General features: G+C 49.5%; 2 protein-coding genes across 6 annotated transcripts in view; both read right to left on the bottom strand.

Annotated features, from left to right (window-relative positions):
* Positions 1 to 364: 364 nt before the first annotated feature.
* On the bottom strand, positions 365 to 9,270 carry LOC106631694 (aldehyde dehydrogenase family 3 member A2-like). 5 transcript variants are annotated; one of them, XM_055718840.1, is made up of 12 exons: positions 9,070 to 9,270; positions 7,887 to 8,060; positions 7,473 to 7,704; positions 7,286 to 7,371; positions 6,206 to 6,414; positions 5,930 to 6,047; positions 5,671 to 5,812; positions 5,307 to 5,473; positions 4,694 to 4,793; positions 3,561 to 3,796; positions 2,415 to 2,538; positions 365 to 2,093 (listed from the first exon to the last, which is right to left on the bottom strand). In XM_055718840.1, the coding sequence occupies exons 2-11, from the start codon at positions 8,046 to 8,048 to the stop codon at positions 2,458 to 2,460; spliced, it is 1,533 nt and encodes a 510-aa protein (XP_055574815.1). In that variant the 5' UTR covers positions 8,049 to 8,060; positions 9,070 to 9,270; the 3' UTR covers positions 365 to 2,093; positions 2,415 to 2,457. The 5 variants fall into 5 exon arrangements, with proteins under 5 accessions (XP_055574815.1, XP_055574791.1, XP_055574808.1 ...); XM_055718816.1 differs by having other exon boundaries at positions 365 to 1,976; positions 9,070 to 9,192; XM_055718833.1 differs by lacking the exon at positions 9,070 to 9,270 and adding an exon at positions 8,204 to 8,471.
* A 4,249-nt stretch (positions 9,271 to 13,519) lies between these two features.
* ULK2 (unc-51 like autophagy activating kinase 2) overlaps positions 13,520 to 18,747 on the bottom strand; it is a 40,276-nt gene continuing 35,048 nt past the window's right edge. Inside the window, exons 24-28 of the mRNA XM_027806122.2 lie at positions 18,074 to 18,252; positions 16,998 to 17,116; positions 16,476 to 16,633; positions 15,459 to 15,594; positions 13,520 to 15,359 (exon numbers count right to left, since the gene is read on the bottom strand). Of these exons, the coding sequence (XP_027661923.1) occupies positions 15,292 to 15,359; positions 15,459 to 15,594; positions 16,476 to 16,633; positions 16,998 to 17,116; positions 18,074 to 18,252 (660 nt within the window). The 3' untranslated portion in view covers positions 13,520 to 15,291. The remainder of the gene's footprint in view (positions 15,360 to 15,458; positions 15,595 to 16,475; positions 16,634 to 16,997; positions 17,117 to 18,073; positions 18,253 to 18,747) is intronic.

Raw genomic sequence — 18,747 nt, 5'->3', positions numbered from 1 at the left:
CATCTGAGCAAACCCCAGGCTGGCAGCGCCTGCAGGTGGGAAGCAACCAGGGATGGATTTGCACAGGACAGGAGGAGAAACAGTCCAGCTCCTCCACAGGTCCCAGCACTGCCTTGCCACACGCCCCGCCTGGCCTGGCTCCGGATGCCTCGTCAGCAGCCTGCCTGCGCTCCCCTGCCAGGGCTTTGGGGGGTCCTTCCCCACCAGCGGGGACATCATTGCGCTGACGGTCTGCGCTTCTGTACCAGGACAGAGGCATCCTGCAACACACGTGTGACATTCAGCCAAGCTGTGGCCAGAGGTGGGAGTGGCAGAGGACAGGCAGGATTCTCCAGGAGACTGCAAGGACTTACCATGCTCAGACTATTATTTAAATTCTCAGTGTTTATTTAGTACTTGCAAAACATGTAATTATAAAAGGCTTAGCACATGGATTTTCACAAGACATGAAGAAATCCTAACTATTGCACAGTAAATATAATTTTCTGCTCTATATTAATTGCATTTAGTAATAATTTTTAAATTTATCTTATTTAAACATTAATATTTCTAAGGTCCTTTCACCTTAAATCTTTCCAGCATCCTCTCTCCAAGCTACAACAAGCCCTGTATTATCTTCCAGTGCAGGATTATAGCAGACTCAGAAGCTCGAACACAAAGGAGTACACTCTCGTTCAGTAATTGTTTTCCCTTGGAGGAATCTGACCAGGAATGGGTTCGTACTGGTTTTGGCTGGGATGAAGTTAATTTTCACCATAGTCACCAAATTTCTTCATAGTAGGATGGTACTGTGTTTTGGATTTGTGACCAAAACAGTGTTGGCAACACCCCAGTGGTTCAGCTGTTGCCAAACAGTGCTTGCACAGCATCAGGGTGTCTCCTCACACCACCCCGCCAGCGCATAGGCTGGAGTCGGCAAAAAGTAAGTATAGGACACAGCTGGGAGAGCTGACCCCAGCTGACCACAAAGGAATATTCCAGACCATATGATATTGTGCTCACTGATAAAAGCTGATAAAAGAGGAGGAAGGTGGGGCAGACATGGGGGGTTAATGGCATCTGTCTTCCCAAGTGACTGTTACATGTGATGAAGCCCTGCTTTCCTGGGGATGGCTGAACATCTGCCTGCCGAGGGGAAGGAATGAATGTATTCCCTAACCTGCTTGCTTACACACCAAGCTTTCACTTGATCTATTAAACTATCTTTATTTCAACCTACAAGTTTTACCCTCCAATTCTCCTCGCCACCCCACTGGGGGAGCGGACAAGTGGCTGTGTGGGGCTCAGATGCCCATGTGGGCTAACCCACTACAGGGTGCTTTGTGATTCCCACTTCTCTAAACAGTTCTGAAAGTTCTTTTGTATAAGCATAAGATGTTCTTATCAGCAAGATACAGGCAGTGCAGGTATCATCTTTGTCATTTTTTAACTGTCAAATCATTGTTACAGGCACATGATGAAACCCAGAGCCCCAGAAAGGGCGTCAGCCTGCATCCCTTGACCAGCTGTTAACAATTCTGGTTTGCAGAGATCTGTGAATATTTCACCTCAAATAAATGGCAAGGGGAACCTCACTAGGTTTATTCACAGCCATCGCTACTGGCAAAATGCATCAGCCAGCACAGCCTCTCCTAGACTCACCACCCAGAGGGTGGTTGTTCAGAGCACAACAGAAGACAGACATCCTGAAGACTGCAGGGAAAACGCTGTCAGCGCAATCACAGCTGAAACTTCAGCTGCTGTTTGTCACTGAAGGAAGGCAAGCGCTTTGGTGCAAGACACAGTGTGTGCATCCCTGGAAGCAGCCCTCTGCGTGGCATGGGGTGGAGGTATGGACTGGTATGTCTTGCTCCGCAGTCCTCCTGAGAGCTTGTACCCACTGGTCCCTCTGTTTCAGCATGGTTTTTTAGTTAGGAGTCCGACCCTTCTCTCGGTTAGTGCCTCGCTAAAGACTACTCTGTGTGCTCGACAGCTCACTGAAATAACCCAATACAAAAGAAAAAAATTACATCACAGCTTAAGGAAACAGACACAAAGCGAGCACTCAGAGTATGACTTGCACATGGCGCCTTCTCTCTTCAGTAGTAAACCATCTGTGAAAGCAAAACACAGCACCAACGTCCTGTGAAGGATTTGCTGAAAAAAACCAAACAATTCCCTTTCTAGAACAAGCCTGAAGCAAAGCCCCTTTCACTCAGGGTGACTTCCCCAGCTTCCAGCTAGCCTGCCTCCTGCCCCCTCAGCATGCACTGACTGGTTACCTTGGATGCTGTATGAGCTCCCAGCACTGCCAGGGAAAGCATCATGCTTTGGCTCTGGGGGGAACCTTCTCCAAGCCCCACATTCACTACTCTAACAAAGCTTTGCCCGATCTCAAACCACATCTACACACAGGAGAAGAAGAAGGCTCCTACCTCACTGTGACAGCCACAGCAGTGCTCTGAAACCTGCTGCTCCTTACCACACACTGAGCCAGCCCAGCCTCTGAACAGCCAGCACAATCAAGAGGGCTTTTCTCTTCAGCACAGACTGGTGATTCTGAGAAAACCCAAATGATTTCAAGATGCCGTGAGTTTCCACCCTTCGCTGAGAAGGCATCCACCTAGACAGGGCCTGCCTCCCTGGCTGGTGCTACAAGGCCTGAGCCAGTTGCTGGCCCTTACACCTCCTCCTAGATCCAAATGTGCAGGCAGGCTGTTTTCCCTGGCTTGTTGGGCTCCTGCATGTCTCCTTGCAGCAGTAACAATACAGAAGACGCGGAAGGGCAGAGTCCTGATCCACCCTGCCATCTCCTGTCCCTTCAGTGGCTGCTCCCTTAGGCTTACTAAGCCCCCGGGGTGCCCACTTGAGCCTCGCATGGGGCAGCCAGCATGGGCACATATCGTGTCTGGTCTGCCAGCCACAGAGAACCAGCTGTGCTCACACTTGGGAGTTTTAGTTCTCACCCCTCCACCTCAGGAGGCATCTCGAGTCCTACAGCCAGCACCAGCAGGCCTCTGCCTCCTGCAGGGAGGGAAGGACATCCCATCCTTCTGCACTACCCAGCCAGAAACAGGGGAGGAAATGGAAATAACTGAGCTAAGGTCAGATGGGGGCTGCAGCTGGGCAGGGAAGAGGAGCTCGTTGGAAATCTAGGCTTTCGGACAGAGCCGCCCCTCCCCAGGGCACTACAGCACAAAACTGCAGCTGACCAGGCTGGGCTGTGGAGCAGCTTACAACACTGCTGAAGAAAGCCCTGGAATTGAAACCACTCCTAACCTGTCCAAAAGGTACCAACCTCTGCCTCTGAAGGAAGCTTCTCGTGGGCGTCACCTACCAAGGCAGAGCAATAAATAGTACAGCAGCCTAGGAGATCTCTCTGAGGACATTCCTATTCTAGATACCACTTGCAAGAGTGAGAAGCAGATCTTGATAATTTCAGGTTGCCAGGTATCGTAAGTCTCAAGACAGAAAAAACAGGCCAGGCTCCAAGAAAGGGCTGCAGTTGCAAAGAATGAGCTTGCAGAAGATCAGACGAATTGCACATGCACTCACACAGATGGCAAAGACCCAAAGCTCACCTTTATGATCACCGCTGCCACAATCCCCAGCAGGGCCAAGATGACCAGTCCCGCTCGGCCCTTGTTAAACCGCTTCAGGAGGAAGAACTTGGCCCAATCCACCTTCTTCTGGCTGCTGGGTGGGTATCGGAGCTTGTTCGTACCCTCCATCTTCAGGTCCTTGATCAAACAGGCACGGCGGTGGGAGAAGGTCTCAAAGCTGTGCTTGCCGTGGTAGGCTCCCATCCCGCTGTTACCTGAAGGACACAACCCAGGCAGGTCACACCACAGGCTCAGGCAGTCAAACCTTCGGCCACTTGAGGCCACCAGCAGGGCAAGAAGCAGCACAGGAAAATTTCAGTTGCTTGTCAGCTGCACTGCATGTTACCTGCCCTGCATCTGCCTCACTGCTGTTTAAAGGCACAAATTCTCTGTCTTCCTGCAGGACAAGGGATCCTTCCTCTCTGAAGCACTTCTCAGTCTCTAAGAAATCCATCCCTGCTCCATCCCTCTTCTTCCCCACCTTGTTCTCAGTACACACCCTCCAGTATTTTGCTGTGTTCCTATCTGCACTGCTCGCTTTGCCTCTGAGCTGTCTCCAGCTCTCCCCTGGGTTTAGCGCCCTCTCAAAGCACCATGCTAAGGCTCCGAGATCTGACTGGTGCTGTATGAGAAAGGGTTTCGGAGGAGCTTTGCAGGATACACCTCTGTTTTCCAATTCCAGGACAATGTGCGCTGTTCGCAGCAGCAAACAGTGCCGGTTCACTGTTGGCTTGTGAGCACTCTAATACCCAAACCCGCTTTTGCAAAGGTCCTGCAGGCTGTTGTGTAACTTCTTCCAATTCTCCCCAAGCTGAAGTCCTACCCTTCCTCCTGCAATTACTGCCGATCACTCCAATTGCAACCGATGTTTTTAATACACCTTCCACGTTAGTCTGCACCAACTGTTTCAATCTTCCCAAAAACACCCCCAAAGGTTTTTTCCTTTTGGTCCCTGTCCTAATGTACTCCCATAATTTATTATTGAGATCTGCTATACAGAGACTTCTTGTCTGTAACAGGTGCAGGAGTACCCAGACACAAACCAATAGCGGCTCTTCCCTGGGTTACACCATGCAGCAAGTCACAACACTTAAGGAGCTCCAGTAACTTACCGACACCACCAAAGGGTAAGGTTGAGAGGAAGAAGTGCATGATGACATCGTTTCCAGTAACACCCCCACTGGAAGTTTCCGAGATAACTCTTTTGATTAACTGGCAAAAGAAAATAAACAAACAAACATTGCAAGGGCTCAGAAGACACCAGACTGTGTAACAGCATGACTGGGAGGGGAGCTACGAGCCAACAGGCCATTGTGATAATTTTCTCTGGCTAACAGCTTGGACAAGCCCTCTCCCCACAATGTTAACTCAAGGAAAGCGGGAAAGTTCAGAGGAGGAATGTGAAAGATGGAAACCTGAGAGCTCACTTCCCTAGCAACGTATTAAAAGTAACAAAATTAATCATGAAAGAGTATGTGGCACCAAAGAGGAAATGGAGCTTTTTATCCTATTTCACAAAGTCAGGCAAACCCAGAGTCCTTCAGCAGGAGCCTGGGAGCCCCCAGCAGCCCTGGGGACACTCACGGCCCCCCTGAGCCAAACGTGGCGATTCGCACACAAAGAGGAGCTGACACGGACCCTGCGGGCAGCCGAGCCTGGGACCGGCCACCTTTGGGATCAGACGGCACAGACACAGCTCCATGGGGCAGCACAGCCCAGACCCACCTTCTTGTTGTTGGAGAAGACATACAGGGCAAGGGGCTTCTCCCGACGGTTGATGAACTCAATGGCTTCCTCTACGCTCCTCACCGTCAGAATGGGGAGGACCGGTCCAAAGATTTCCTCCTCCATCACCTTGGACTCCGGAGAAACATCGGTGAGAATAGTTGGTGCTGGGGTAAACATGAGGGTGGGAGATGGCGTGAGCAGGACAGAAGACATGGTCCATCGCAGGACCTCGTCCTGAGCACTGCCTGCGTGCAACGCACTCCAGGCAAGCTGCAGACACACGCAGCCCCCACAAGGCACCCGCTACCGCAGCAGAAGGTCCCACCCTCCACCTCCCCTCCCCAGCCGCTGCCAGAAGCACCTATGAAGCACGAGGCCTCGTCAGCCTCTCCCCCGTGAGCGATCTTCTGCCCTTCCAACAGGCCCAGGACCCTCCTGAAGTGACGCTTGTTGATGATCCTTTCGTAATCCGGAGATGACTTCACGTCTTCCCCGTAGAACTCCTGCCAAAGGGCACAGCAGAACCAAAGCGCTCAGCAGCCCTTCACAACAGCCACAGCCCCAGGAGCTTGGACCTGGGCTGTAACGGGCACAACTCCCGCGGCACGAGCTCAGCTCACCTGCAGAGTCGCCTTGATGTTCTCCACCACCTTGCTCTGGATGGACGGGTCGCACAGGATGTAGTCTGGGGCGATGCACGTTTGCCCGCAGTTCATGTACTTCCCCCACGTTATGCGCCTGCAGGGAAAGGGAGAGGGTTTCTCCACGATCAGTCCCTGCCAGACCCCACAGCCCGGCCCATCGTGCCTGAGCGACGCCACGCTGCGGGAACAACGGCCCAGAGGCTTCCACCTGCCCCACTGCTGGGACCCTGCCAAGGGCTCCAACAGCCCGACCTGCAGGCGACGGCCAGGTCACAGTCCTTGTCGATGTAGCAGGGGCTCTTCCCGCCCAGCTCCAGGGTGACGGGCGTCAGGTGCTTGGCGGCCGCTGCCATCACGATCTTGCCCACTGCGGAGTTGCCAGTGTAGAGGATGTGGTCGAACCTCTGGGTCAGCAGCTCTGTCGTCTCAGGTACTCCCCCAGTGACCACAGGGTACAGCTCCTGCGGGGCAAAGAGATTCATAGTTACCTTGATTACACGGACATGTATCAAGGCAGCAGCTCTGCATGGGGCAGACTCACTGGTGAGCTACGTTATGATCTAGACAAAAGACAGCGACAGAAGAGACAAGCCCTGGTCCATCCCCTGCAATGAGTTTCGCTTGCCACTTTGTGCCACGTGAACTAAAAGAAATGGAGGCCAGGCAGAGTCAGGCTGCAGAGCTGCTCTCACACATGAAGACCTAGGACACACATGGCTACTGGGCTCTCCCGAGGGCTGTTTCCTTCCACAGCTCTAGCCCCCTGACTAGAGAAAGCACTAACGCCTGGGGGGAGATTTCACAGGGGGGGCATGCTGTCATAGCCACAGCCTGTCTCAGCAACACAGTGTAACAGATGTCAGAACTGCCAGAAAAGCGAAGGACAAACATCATGTCCCACTGAGAGTGTTTCAGCAGGACACAAAACCCCAGGATGTACCATCGCTGAGCAAATGGCACCCAATTGTCAGGAAAAGCCAGGCACAGCCAGCATCCAGCGCAAACTTGTGCTTACCTGGGGACATCCCCAGCACAGCGTCCAAAAGTGCAGCTACTGCATTGAGAAGTACATACACGCCTCTACACAGTCATAAATGTCAAAAAAGGCTGTCACGTTGCAGCAACGTTATGTAGGCACGTTAGGTTACACAAATGCAAGAACATGTCAACATACCTTTGTACTTTAAGAGTAATTCAACCCTTCCTGCACCTCCTGCTTACGCCCCTTTGGAAAGAGTGGGCAACTGATATAACCCTAACCTGCAGGAGCCCTCTGAAAGCAGGACAGGTATTTCCTCAAGATAATCACATTAGGCACAGGGTCACGCTCACCCGGTCAAGGTACTGGGGGAGAAGATCAGCCACCAGCTGAGCCGTGTTCTCGCTGATCTCCGAGGGCTTCACCACCACCGCATTGCCTGCAAGACAAAGGCAGCGTGGCCACTGAGCCCCCCGCACTCCCCTCCCGCAGCGCCCACCCAGGGCCCCGCGGGGGACAGGGGCTGCGCTGGGTGCCCACCTGCTGCGATGGCCCCGATCAGAGGCTGCATCACCAGCACAAAGGGGTAGTTCCAGGCCCCGATGATCAGCACCACCCCCAGCGGCTCGGGGCAGATGTAAGCCTCGTCCCGCATCGTCAGCAGGTTCTTCTTCACAGGCCGAGGGGCTGCCCAGGACGGCAGCTTGTCCATGGTCAGGGCCAGCTCCCCCAGCACGCCCAGGATCTCGTGGCTGTACGCGTTGTGCCCACACTGCAACGACAGGGAGCTTGGAGAGGGGACGGCCAAGGGGAGGCACAGCCAAGTCACCCGGCACCACGGGGGCCATCGGCTAAAGCCACCCGGAGCGGCCAAGGCGGCCCTCGGGGGGCCCGACTCTCCCAGGGCCGCCCACCGCCCAGGCGCGGCTCAAGGGAGCACCCCCCGACCCCCACCTTGTGCAGATCCGACTTGATGGCTGCCAGGATCTCCTTCTCCTTCTCCCGCACCATCCGCTCCAGGGCCTTCAGCTGCTGCAGCCGGAACTCCAGCGAGCGGCACCGGCCCGAGTTGAAGGCGCCTCTGGCCCGGGCGACGACCTGCTGCATCCGCTCCATGGCTGCTCGGGGCTGCAGGGGACAGCGGCCGGGCCCGGCCCGCCGCCGCTACCGCTGGGAACTGGCTCTTCGCACCGGCACCGGACACACTCCCACCGGCAGCCCCCACCCCACCCGCAAGGCCGACACCGCGCCCGGGCCCCACCCTGCCGTACCTCTCCGGTGCTGTACACGCTGCGGTGGGCGACTGAGGGCAGGTCGCGCAGGAGCCCGGGGGCGGCTCGCAGGCACGGGGGAGGCGGCCCTTCCCCGCGGCCCGGCCCCCCTCACCGCCCAGCGAAGCACGGCGGCCGCGGGGCCCCCGAGGGCGGCACGGCCCCTCCGAGCAGCCCCGGAGCGCCAAGCCGCTGAGGCGACCCCCTCCCGCCGGGCCTCCCCCCGCCCACGGAAGGGCCCCGCAGCCCCCGGGGTCCCGTCCCGTCAGCCGCTCCCGCCTTCCGCTCACGTGACGGCGCCGTACACCCCCCCCGGCGGCGGAATGGGAGAGGCCGCGAGGCCACGCCCCCTCGCCGGGCGCAGAAGCGGCTGGCCGGCGCGCGGCCCTTAGCCCGGGTTCCCGCTGCCGGTAGCGCCCCGGGCGCGGTGGGCTGCGCCGGTGCCGGAGGGGAGCCCGCGGGGCGAGAGGCGGCAGCCAGCGGCTGTACCGAGCGCTTCTGCCGCCGGGCGGGGCCGCGGGACCGCACCACTTCCCGGGGGGGGGGGGGGGGGGGGGGGGGGGGCAGCGGCCCTCAGCTGCAGGCGGGAGGTTAGTGAGGCCGCAGAGACACGTCACACACACCCCGGCACAGCACCCACACCCCGACAGCACCCTACCCACCCCCGACACAGCCCCCCCACCCCGACATAGCCCCCCCCCCCCAACCCCTGCACACACCCCCCACCGGCCGTGGGCTCCCAGCTCTGGCCCTGCCTGGGTCCCGCAGGCTGTGAAATGGTGGCAGGCGCGGGGTAGGGGGCCAAGCCCCCCATGGGTTTGCCATCCCAGGAGGGCAGGGGGTACGGGGGTACGGGGCAGCTTTACCTCTTCGCTTCTGCTCTGCGGAGGAAATGCTGTGGGAACTCGATGTGCACCTTGGCTCGGGGCGGCTTTTTGGAGCGGAGGTGCTGGTGAAGGGGTGGCTGGTGCTGGTGAGGGGGTGGCTAGCAGCGCCCTGCCAGCAGCCTCCTGCCCAGCTGGGAGCGAGGGGGCAGGCAGTCAAGGCAAACCGGGCAGCAAGCGCTGAAAACGCAGGTGGTGGGTTGTAGGAGGCAAAGCAGGCGCCAGGAATAGCCTGGACAGGACAGTTGAATTAACCTTGATACAGCACTCGCATGGGAAACGAGCCAAAAAAGCAGGGAAAGGAGCTGAGACAAGGCTGGGCTCATTCCAGTTAAAAATAGTGCCACCACAACTTGTTCTAAGAAATGCAAGGGGAGTATTTGTAAGTTACTCCTGGGTTGTATGCGCTACCATTTCTGACATCCACAGGCCAGTTATTGCTGGTGCTCCTCAGCTGAAACTACACCCAGCTGAAGCCCTGCCCAGCACCAAAAGCACAGGGCTGGCAGCTGGGTGCTGGTGTCCAGGAGATGGGGCTAGTGTGGAGCCCACGTTTCCCCCCAGTTTCATGTCATTTTCCCAGATCAGCCTGGCTCTGGGAGGCTGGGGGTCCCTCCAGCTCAGCAGGCTGCACCTGAGCCACGACTCCCCCCCCCCGCCCCCCCACCCCCCCAAAAAAGCTTGGCTTTCGTGAAGTCAGTTGGCTTCACTAACCGTTCGTGGGCTGTGGCTCAGCCAGCACGTGAACATTTCACAAGCTATTGCACGAATCTCAGCAGTAAACAGTCTGCCGTGGAAAAGAACGACAAGAGCAACTGCCAATAGTTGCATGCAGGGAGCAACATGTGAAAGAAAAACAGGCTGGGCTCGATGGGGCACTGTGATACATGAAAAGGAGCTGGGGTTGCATTCAGGAAAACACGGGTAGGAGAAGTGGGAATGTTCCTCCCAGGAGCATTACCTGATGCAAACACGCTCTCCTTGATCCTGTTAGCATCCTTGCAGGCAGGGCAGGTTGGAGCTCTGTCCAGGCACTGTGCTGTTTGGAGGTCTGAGGAAAATTAGATAAGGAATTAATACTGCTGCAATCAGAGTAAGTCTTTGAGCTCTTGGCGTGGAGCATTACATTGTGCGTGGGGGAAATGCTGCAATGCACCCTCTGCAGGCAGCGCACCCATCAAGGGATGTCTGCAGGAGCAGGGAGGTAGGTATTTACCTGTTTTCCAGAGTGGCCATTCTCCAGACCCTGTAAAATTCTCATCCTTCAGCCTGAGGGTTTTCTGCCATAGCTTGTACTTGGCATCGCACACAGGAGGCAAATGTCCCAGCTCCCAGGTCATCCCGTCGGTCAGCAGGCTGGTACCGTGCCACACTTGCGCAGAATCCTGGCCTTCAGGCTCCTCGGTATTCGCAGAAATGAGACAGCAGCAGCGTGCTGGGGGACGGTCCCTTTTGGTCCTTGTCAGGGACATCTTTTAGCCAATTACAGACTGCAAAAAAGGCTGAGGGCGTTTTAAGCGTTGCAAAATATTGGTTGAGTCTCCCTGGAGCGGCTGGGCGAGACACGTGGATCTCAGGGAAGTGGGGGATCTTGAGTGAGATGGAAGAATACCCCAGGCAGCACCCAATGAAACGCATGGCCTGCAGCATGCTCCCCACGCCTAGGAGCTGACAGGATTTTCTATTTTTATTCAGTCACTAAGAAACAATAAAGGAGGGAACTATTTATGGGAAAGTAACTGAACTCCAGAGGAATCAGGAGGTAAGCAGTGCTACAGGGGCTCTAATCCCCAGGGCTAGACTTACAGCAGCAAGAGACAAGAGACATTTTATTGAGAAGCTGAGCTGGGCACTCCCCTCTCCCCCCCATTCCTCGTGACCCCTTGCTCTTGGCGTCAATTATAGCAAGGCACCGTGGTGAGACAGGATCCCAGCCCTGCGCTGGGCCTGGGGAGCATGCCTTTGTGTGCCTCGCCCTGCTCTCAAAAGCATCCAGCAGAGCCTGGGGAAGGAGGACTTTGGTTTAGAAGATAAGCTGTGCAGTATTTTGTTTCAGGGGTCCACCCAGTAACACAGCTAATCAATAAATGGTTTTTTAGCTTGCACACCATGCTCACAGAACGTGAAAGTTTTTAGCTAAGCTGACAATCCTCAATTTCTGCTGAAACGTTTACCTTGTCTTGAGTTCCAAGTGTTTTCTAAAAGTCACACAATCCGGCCAGTGGCACAAGATGGGCAGATACAGAAGCCCAAACAGCACTCAATCATAAAAGCGGGTACAGAAGATTAACAACAGGGAGAGGTTTTAAGGAACATACACGAATAAATGCAGCTCAGTTCATTTATGGCATCACTTGTTTTGAAAGCTGTGGCTGATCTCACATTTGCAAGAACAAGATACTGTGTAGTACAGAGCCATGGTCTGTGGGCTGCATTGTAGACATAGCTGGGGCCATGGAAAATGTGAAAGCGACACAAAGAAACAATGAAAATGATTGGCACAAAGACTGCAACAAGACTCAACAGCACTGCTGGCACTTAGTTTGCTTTCAGCCAAAGAGGAGGGGGGAGCCTGCCACATACAAAAGCCTATTGAAAAGGTGTTTGTCCCAAGAAGCAGTGCCAAGACTTAGTTAGACTGGGCTCCAGCTGACTTAAAGACCTCAGAAGAGGGGTGACCGAGATATACTTCACTGAGCTACAGAAAGGAGGAGCTGTGCGGGCACTTTTTAAAACACCACCCTGGGCTATGGATCAGGTTGGACAGGGAAGTTCAGGATAAAAGATTTACTTGAAGACTTAAAGGCATCCTGGATAGTCAAAAAAGATAGTAGCAAGCAGAGTTCAGAGCAGAAAACGTGTCAAAGGATCAAAACTTTTTAAAAAAACATGCAAAAAGACCAAGAGAGAAGGAATCAAAAAGGAGGCAGGTCACAAGTCAGGTCACAAGCCAGCCTATCTGAATTTCAAAGCTGAAAACAAGCTTTGGAAACTGTGGTATCCAGCTTCACTTGCTCCAGCTGAAAAAACAGCTTCCTTTTTGGTGCGGCTGGGCTGTGCACTTCACAGTGCTGTGCCACCGGTGGGTCACAACAGCTACTGCCTCTGAACACAGAGGTGACGATGGCGATACCTTGGCATCGCTGTACGAGAAAGTAACAAGAACTACGCAGAACCCAGCGAGTCCCAGGGACAACTCGCACCTCTCAACTGAGAAACGCTTTTCAGAATAATTTGGGTTTTTTGCTCTCTGTATCAGAGGAAGGGCTGGGAGTTCAACTTCTTGCTTATAAAAAGCAGCAAATGTCAGAATCAAAATGTGGTTTAGATTCCTTAGTCAACATCATACGCTATGGAGAGAGCAGACCAAGTATGGAACATGGTGTTGAGCAGATGCTAGAGAGCTGAACTAGAAAAGCACATCAAATATCTCCTTTCAAGTCCTATCTTTCAAAGGCAGAACCCCCACCCACCACCCACCCCATTTGGTAGAAACAAGCACCTGCTGTTCAGTGCGGAGATGTGAAGACAGAGGACAGCTTCAGGATCTTTGCAGAATGAGTTTATGCGGAAAGACAGGCCATGAACATTGGTCTCCTCCTCCTGAAATCAGCAAACAAGAATAGCCCTTTTCTTCTCCTCCTGTTTGTGCAGCTGTTGTCTTGCTGGCAAGAGTGGAAGGAGAATGAGCTTGAATCCTGGAAAAAAAAAAAAAAAAAGAAAACCAACAAAAACCAGTGAGTTCCTGGGAAAAGCTGCCTATCTCCTAGACTTGTGCATTAAGGCTTTTGCTTTGTTCCTAGATTCGTGTTCAGGCGTATCATTAGCATTCCCTGCTCACTCCTTCCTCATCCTCTTTATGTGCCAGTGACAAGTGTAGGACTAATTTTCTAAAAAATAAATTGGGAAAAATTTGATAGTACAACTAAAAAATACAACCACCCCACACCACCTACCACTGCACACCTCAGCTGGTGAGAGGATATTAGCTAAGGTGGACAAAGCCTGTTTTTCGTAAAGTTTGGATAGAAGCTGTGACTTACTGCCAGTTTTTGTCAATTAGCTCCGTATATGCTGTTTTGGCAACCCAGACAGCTCCTCTTTGCTAGCGGCAACAAATAAGCACCTTGTTGAAAGAACATACAGCTGTTACCCAGGGACCTACTTAGCATATTTATTTTCAAATCCAAGTTCAAAAAAAAAAAAAGCAAGCAGGGTAAATTGTTTTCCTAAAGCAAGAGAAAACACACTCGGGGACACTTTGTACCAGAGCCATTCGGAGATAACAAACTCAAGCAAGTTGCCCTATCCTGCCCTGGTGGCACATCCAAGTGCTGAGGGAAATACTCAGCAGCCAGTTCAACCAGCCAAGTACAGACTTTTTTAAAAGTTAACACCCTTGGCCTTTGGTTACAGAGACACAGGAACTTGGTTTTACCATAGAAACACTTCTAGTGTCAGTATTTATTTTTACCTTAATATACATTTATACAGGCCATAATAAAAAGGCTATTACGCAACAGTTCAGTGAGTTATTACCTAGTTTCAAGAATAATGCATGCAATTACAAAGGAGAGGTAGAAACACCGTATTAAAGACCTAAAAATACAAACATTATATAAACAAACACTTTCAAATTAACTGTTGGAATTTCATACAGATAAATAAGGTAAAAAGTACATTACTCTGTCAAAGTAAAAGAAACACATGGTTATCCAAACACTGAAACAATATTTTGATGTGTAAGCCCTGTACAACTTTGTCAAATAGTTCAGACCACTGTGTTTAAGAGGATTAAAATGATTTTGTCCTGGAGAATGGTTTATTCAAGTATTCAAGCAGTTGAGTAACAAAAATAGTCCCAAAAATAAAGTATAGGAACCAGTTCCAGAGAAGCTGATCTGCCTAAATACTTTGCAAATCGCTGTCCTGATGATCTCATGGGATGCTTGAAATGATAACGCCTATAAGGCTAAATGAAGCTTCCCACCTCTCCCCCAAAATGCACACAAAATAATCCTGATTTTTCACACACTGTATGTAGACACTCTACACCAATTTATCAGCATCTCAAAACCCAGTATTATTTTCTGGTTTTGCATGGTTCCTTGCAGAACCTTTCAGTTTACACTATTTATTGTAATACTGCCCAAGAAACAAACCACAGAGAACTGTCATGACACCCCTAGAGACTGCAGGCATTAATGCACATACCGCATGCACAACAGAAGATGCAACCAAATCTATATAAAAAGCAAACAACCAGCAACTCAACATTGCTATTACTGAGAAAGTCCAGAGCAGTAGTTACTCAAGTATTAGACAAATAGGTATAAAATGGAAAGGTTCACATGAATACAAGTTTTTACAGCTTGTTTGAAAGTCTTCTAGAAGCTACATTTGAAATTCTGAAAAGAATTTTATGTACACTGAAATGAAATTCAGCCAAGTCCATTGTGCCTTCTTTCTCTAATTTTTTTTAATACAGTTCTTCAAAAATGAATATACAGTTACTTTAGTAAATTAGTGCAAAACAAAATATTTTGGAAGAAGATCATCAAATTGCATCCACATCAGCTGAAAACCCACGGGGGATTCTGCACAGATGAAGCACGATTTCTTCTATCCATCTTTCCCCCGTGTAAAAGGGCTTTCTCACCATCCCTTCATATGACAAGCTGAGCCATGTTTACAACATGTGAGCTCCGACACAAGCCAGCTTAGCCCTGAAAGCTTCAAACAGCACTTACACATGATTAAGGGTTTCCCAAATTCACTCTGCCACATTTTACGGACAACTTAAAAATATTTTTCACAAACTTTTGAGGGAATCTTCTGAGGGAAATGTCCTTTTGTACCTGATGCAGAAGGATCCACTCTCTACAAACCTTGTGAGGAAAAAACCCAACCCCTAATCATTCAAGTTCAAAGCGCACGTACAAGGATCAGTTTGAAATGTGAAGAGAGATTCTTCTAAATTCTGTTGCTAGGAAGAAAAAGGAGCTGCTGGATTGGTAAGGCAAGTGTACTTTTGGAATTTCTCCTCTTTGAATATGCTGCTGTTTCTTTGGTAGTCACCACAGAAATGTCAGAATCATCTTCCATGTGGGGCAGAACAAGGACAACAATTAAGCTGTAGTGAAAAAAGTGCAGTATCACTGATGTGGTCCCTTATGTTCACACCATCTGGTCCTTGGGATATTCCTACTGCTCATATACAGCCACTGTGCTGTAGCAAAGTGCAGAAAGCCTTCGCTCGATGCTAGATTTATCTGCAGAGAGGTAAAAAACAGGTGATGACTTCGGTGTTATTTTACAATGCATTAGTTTAATGTACTTTTCAGTATTTTCATTATTCAACGTAAACTTACACTTGTGTACATTTTCTATATCTGCAGGGTCTTGCAGTATTTTAGTCAGTCCTTCCAGCAGTAAGGCTGCTTTGTGGTATCGATATGTAATATCTTCAGTTTGCTGAAACATCTCATCCAGAGCCGCGGACTGAACCTGGAATCATTCAGGAGATTCAGTTACATAAACTGCATTAAGTGAGTAATGAAATGAAAAATTCAAAATGAATGATATAAAAGTGTCACCAAGAAACTATTTTTGAGCCTCAAGTTAGCTGATCTATTTTTAACACTGTAAGACAACAAAACGAAGCCTGAGACAATATAGCGCCTCTGCTGTAGAAAGATATTCTGCATGTATAAGCTATAAAAGCACTTTTTGATCTTTTGTGTTTACAGGTGTTACAACGACATGAATAAATAAGCTTGTTCTTATGCCTACATTCTCTTGTAAAGGCAACAAATTAATCGTGCACGACTAGAGCATTATTTGGCTTAAGTACAATATTTGCCAGTCTCTTTTGTGTGACACCTATGTTAAAAAGACTTCCCTCTCATCAAAAAAGCAGTTAAGTTGCCTATATAGTTACTGCATCTGCTCCAGGGCAGATAGAAAGTTTATCAATTACATGAAAAAGCTTCCACATGTTTGCTACCATTTTTGCTTTATATGGACAGGCTGATGTTCTTCAAATTGACCTGGTAGATTGATGAAGCTACTTGTGTTGCTTCTGTGCCTTAGTAAGCCTCACTGGGTGAGACTTCAGCAGACAGGGCTGTGTGGCTTAGGAGTTCATTTCCTAGTGTTTATGTACCAAATGTGCTGATGTAGGGGAAATGTCCCTGAAGAACAGTATCTGCCAGGAACTTTAGCCACAGTTAAGGCAGGGCAGGAAAGAGAATGAAAGACTGACAAAATAACCACGAACAGAATCCTGGAAACATACATTCTACTCTCTGGTTGTGTAGAAGAGGTATGTGAGAGAGCAAAGCAATTTATCTCAATGTCCTATCATTTAGGGGCAAAGTGTGACTTACCATTTCTACAGCACAGCTGTAGATCAGTTTCTCTGCAGTTACACTGTTAATTTCATCAATGAACCTTTGCTTGTCTGAAAAGAAACGATTCAACTTTTCCGTCAATTTCTTGCACATGCCAATACAGAATTTGTATCTCTCATTCAGGTTTTTCACAACTGGAAGAAAGGTAAGAAGAAATTAAAAAAAAACCACAACCAAAAGCCAAAAAACAACCACCAACCAACCACATACCCTAAGTTCAGCTCTTCCCAGCACTAGCAAAGTCAGTTTAAACTTGTGCTTTTAATGTTTATTTAATCTGCCACTTCTATGAATTAAACATATATCAAGGAATTTCCACTGCCCATTTCTTAAGTTTCTAGCTGCATCTTTGTTTACTATCAGAATTGTGCAATTGTACATATCTACAATTCTCTTGTACAGAAGAAAACAAACAAATGTTGCAACTTAAGCTTTTTGAGTTATGTATCAGCAAAGAAAAATCACAAGCCAAACAAATTAAGATTACGTTGCACCTACCTTGCTTAACAGCAATGGATGGATTCAGTTTCCCCGATTTGACCTGTGCTTTGGCAAGATGCAGAGAAGATGCTAGTAACTGGGCAGCTTTCATGTACAACACCAGCTGCTCTACTTGTCTAGGGAGAGGGAAGGGCAGGGAAAAAGTATATATCAAAATATATATATATCAAAACACTTTTCTTAAACACATTCAAGCCATGGGCAGACACCATTTTTTAATCACAACCCTACACAGGACCCAGCAGCAGCGAAGGAAGACAGATGTTTAAAATGCAACTCCACCCCCTCCCTTCCCTTCACAAACACGCTGTCACGAGTTGAGAGTACATCTGCTCATCTAGTAGCTGCACCAGCAAATACAAACTGCTTTAATGTAGACATTTTAAAAAACAACGCTTATTTGTGGGGACTAACTGCCTGAGGCCAACATCTTACCACAAGTGACTGGGTGTACTTTTCTCGCTGCATCATTTCCTATGCCCTGGAATTCTCAGTCGTGAAAAGCAAACACTTTTCAGGGGGCTTTTTTTTGTTGGGTTTTTTTTTGTTGTTGTTGTTGTTTTTTCAGGAAGAAGGCAGGAAGTGGAACTGCCCTTTCCCACCACTCCAAATTTCTCACACTTCTTGCTTTTGATTTTGTGTTAGGGCTGAGTGGTTTCACTGAAAAAAGGTCAAGTTTGGACAGTCCTTCCTTCCCCCTTCCCAGCCTCCACCCCAGTGCTACTGCTTCAGCCCAGTCAACAGGAACAGATGATGGCTCAGATCTGACAGAAGCTGGTACAGATTTCCAAGGTTGGAAATGCACTGCTGCAACTCAGGCCTGAACTCCTCACCATTTTCCTCAACTCATGTAGCAGGCCAGACAAAAAATGCCCTTTTATTTGTCTGCTAGTAAATGTCTCTCTATCCTTTGCTTGTTCCGATCTGTCTTCAGTTGTTAAAAACTTATTCCCATAAAAGATTCTATACAGTAAAACAATCATCACTCCCCAAAAAAAGAGCATAGTTTGAATACATTTTTGCTGTATTCAATATTCACAAATTCTCTTGATACTATTTGACCGCATACTTACCCCCATTCTTTGCTTAGCTGGCTGATCTGATCAACAACTATGCTCTCTTGGATTTGGTACAGCGATACTGCAGAAGTACACAGGTCTGGGTTTCCTCCTCGTACTGCTGTCAGATCCAGAACACATTCTGTAAATGTCAGCATCATATTTAGATGACGCAGTGTATCTGTATGTTCTCTCTGTCAGAGGGAAAGATGACAAGAATTTTGCCTTACCAGCTTATAATGGCTAAGAAGTACACTTAAACTCTTGCTAATCATTTGAGGATTTCTTGGTATGTTCATTCAATGCAGAAATCACATTTTATTAGAGCCAGCACTAGGGACTACAGAGCCAAATAGGTCCAAACAGATCAACAGATATTAATTTGTTCTCTCTTCATTAATGATTTCAAGATACTGTCGCTTATACTTAAGTCTTTAAACAAAGCCAAAGGAATTGGGACATGGAGTTCTATGTTTGCTGAAACTTAAGCAACTAAAGGAATCACAAGTGGGACATATTACTTATTATATTATCAGCAACCCAAAAGTATGCTTGGCACTTGTATGAGAAGCTAGGAGGAATATTTGGCTTTTATTACATAACAGACTTGATATCTACAAGAGAACCGATCTAAACCTTCATACTTATCTGCTACACTCTAATTTACACTTAGATCTAGAATTACATTG

The sequence above is a fragment of the Falco cherrug genome, chromosome 1, assembly GCF_023634085.1.
Source record: "Falco cherrug isolate bFalChe1 chromosome 1, bFalChe1.pri, whole genome shotgun sequence".
In the NCBI taxonomy this organism is placed as follows: Eukaryota; Metazoa; Chordata; class Aves; order Falconiformes; family Falconidae; genus Falco; species Falco cherrug.
Note: the sequence above shows the minus strand (reverse complement) of the source record. Positions and strands in the feature narration are given on the sequence as shown.

Excerpts from the sequence above, each read along its gene's own strand:
- LOC106631694 (XM_055718840.1), bottom strand. The coding sequence starts at position 8,048 with ATGGAGCGGATGCAGCAGGTCGTCGCCCGGGCCAGAGGCGCCTTCAAC. Across the intron at positions 5,813-5,929 it reads ACATCAAGGCGACTCTGCAG|GAGTTCTACGGGGAAGACGT; the intron begins GTGAGCTGAGCT and ends GCCCTTTGGCAG. Across the intron at positions 4,794-5,306 it reads TCTTCTCCAACAACAAGAAG|TTAATCAAAAGAGTTATCTC; the intron begins GTGGGTCTGGGC and ends TTCTTTTGCCAG.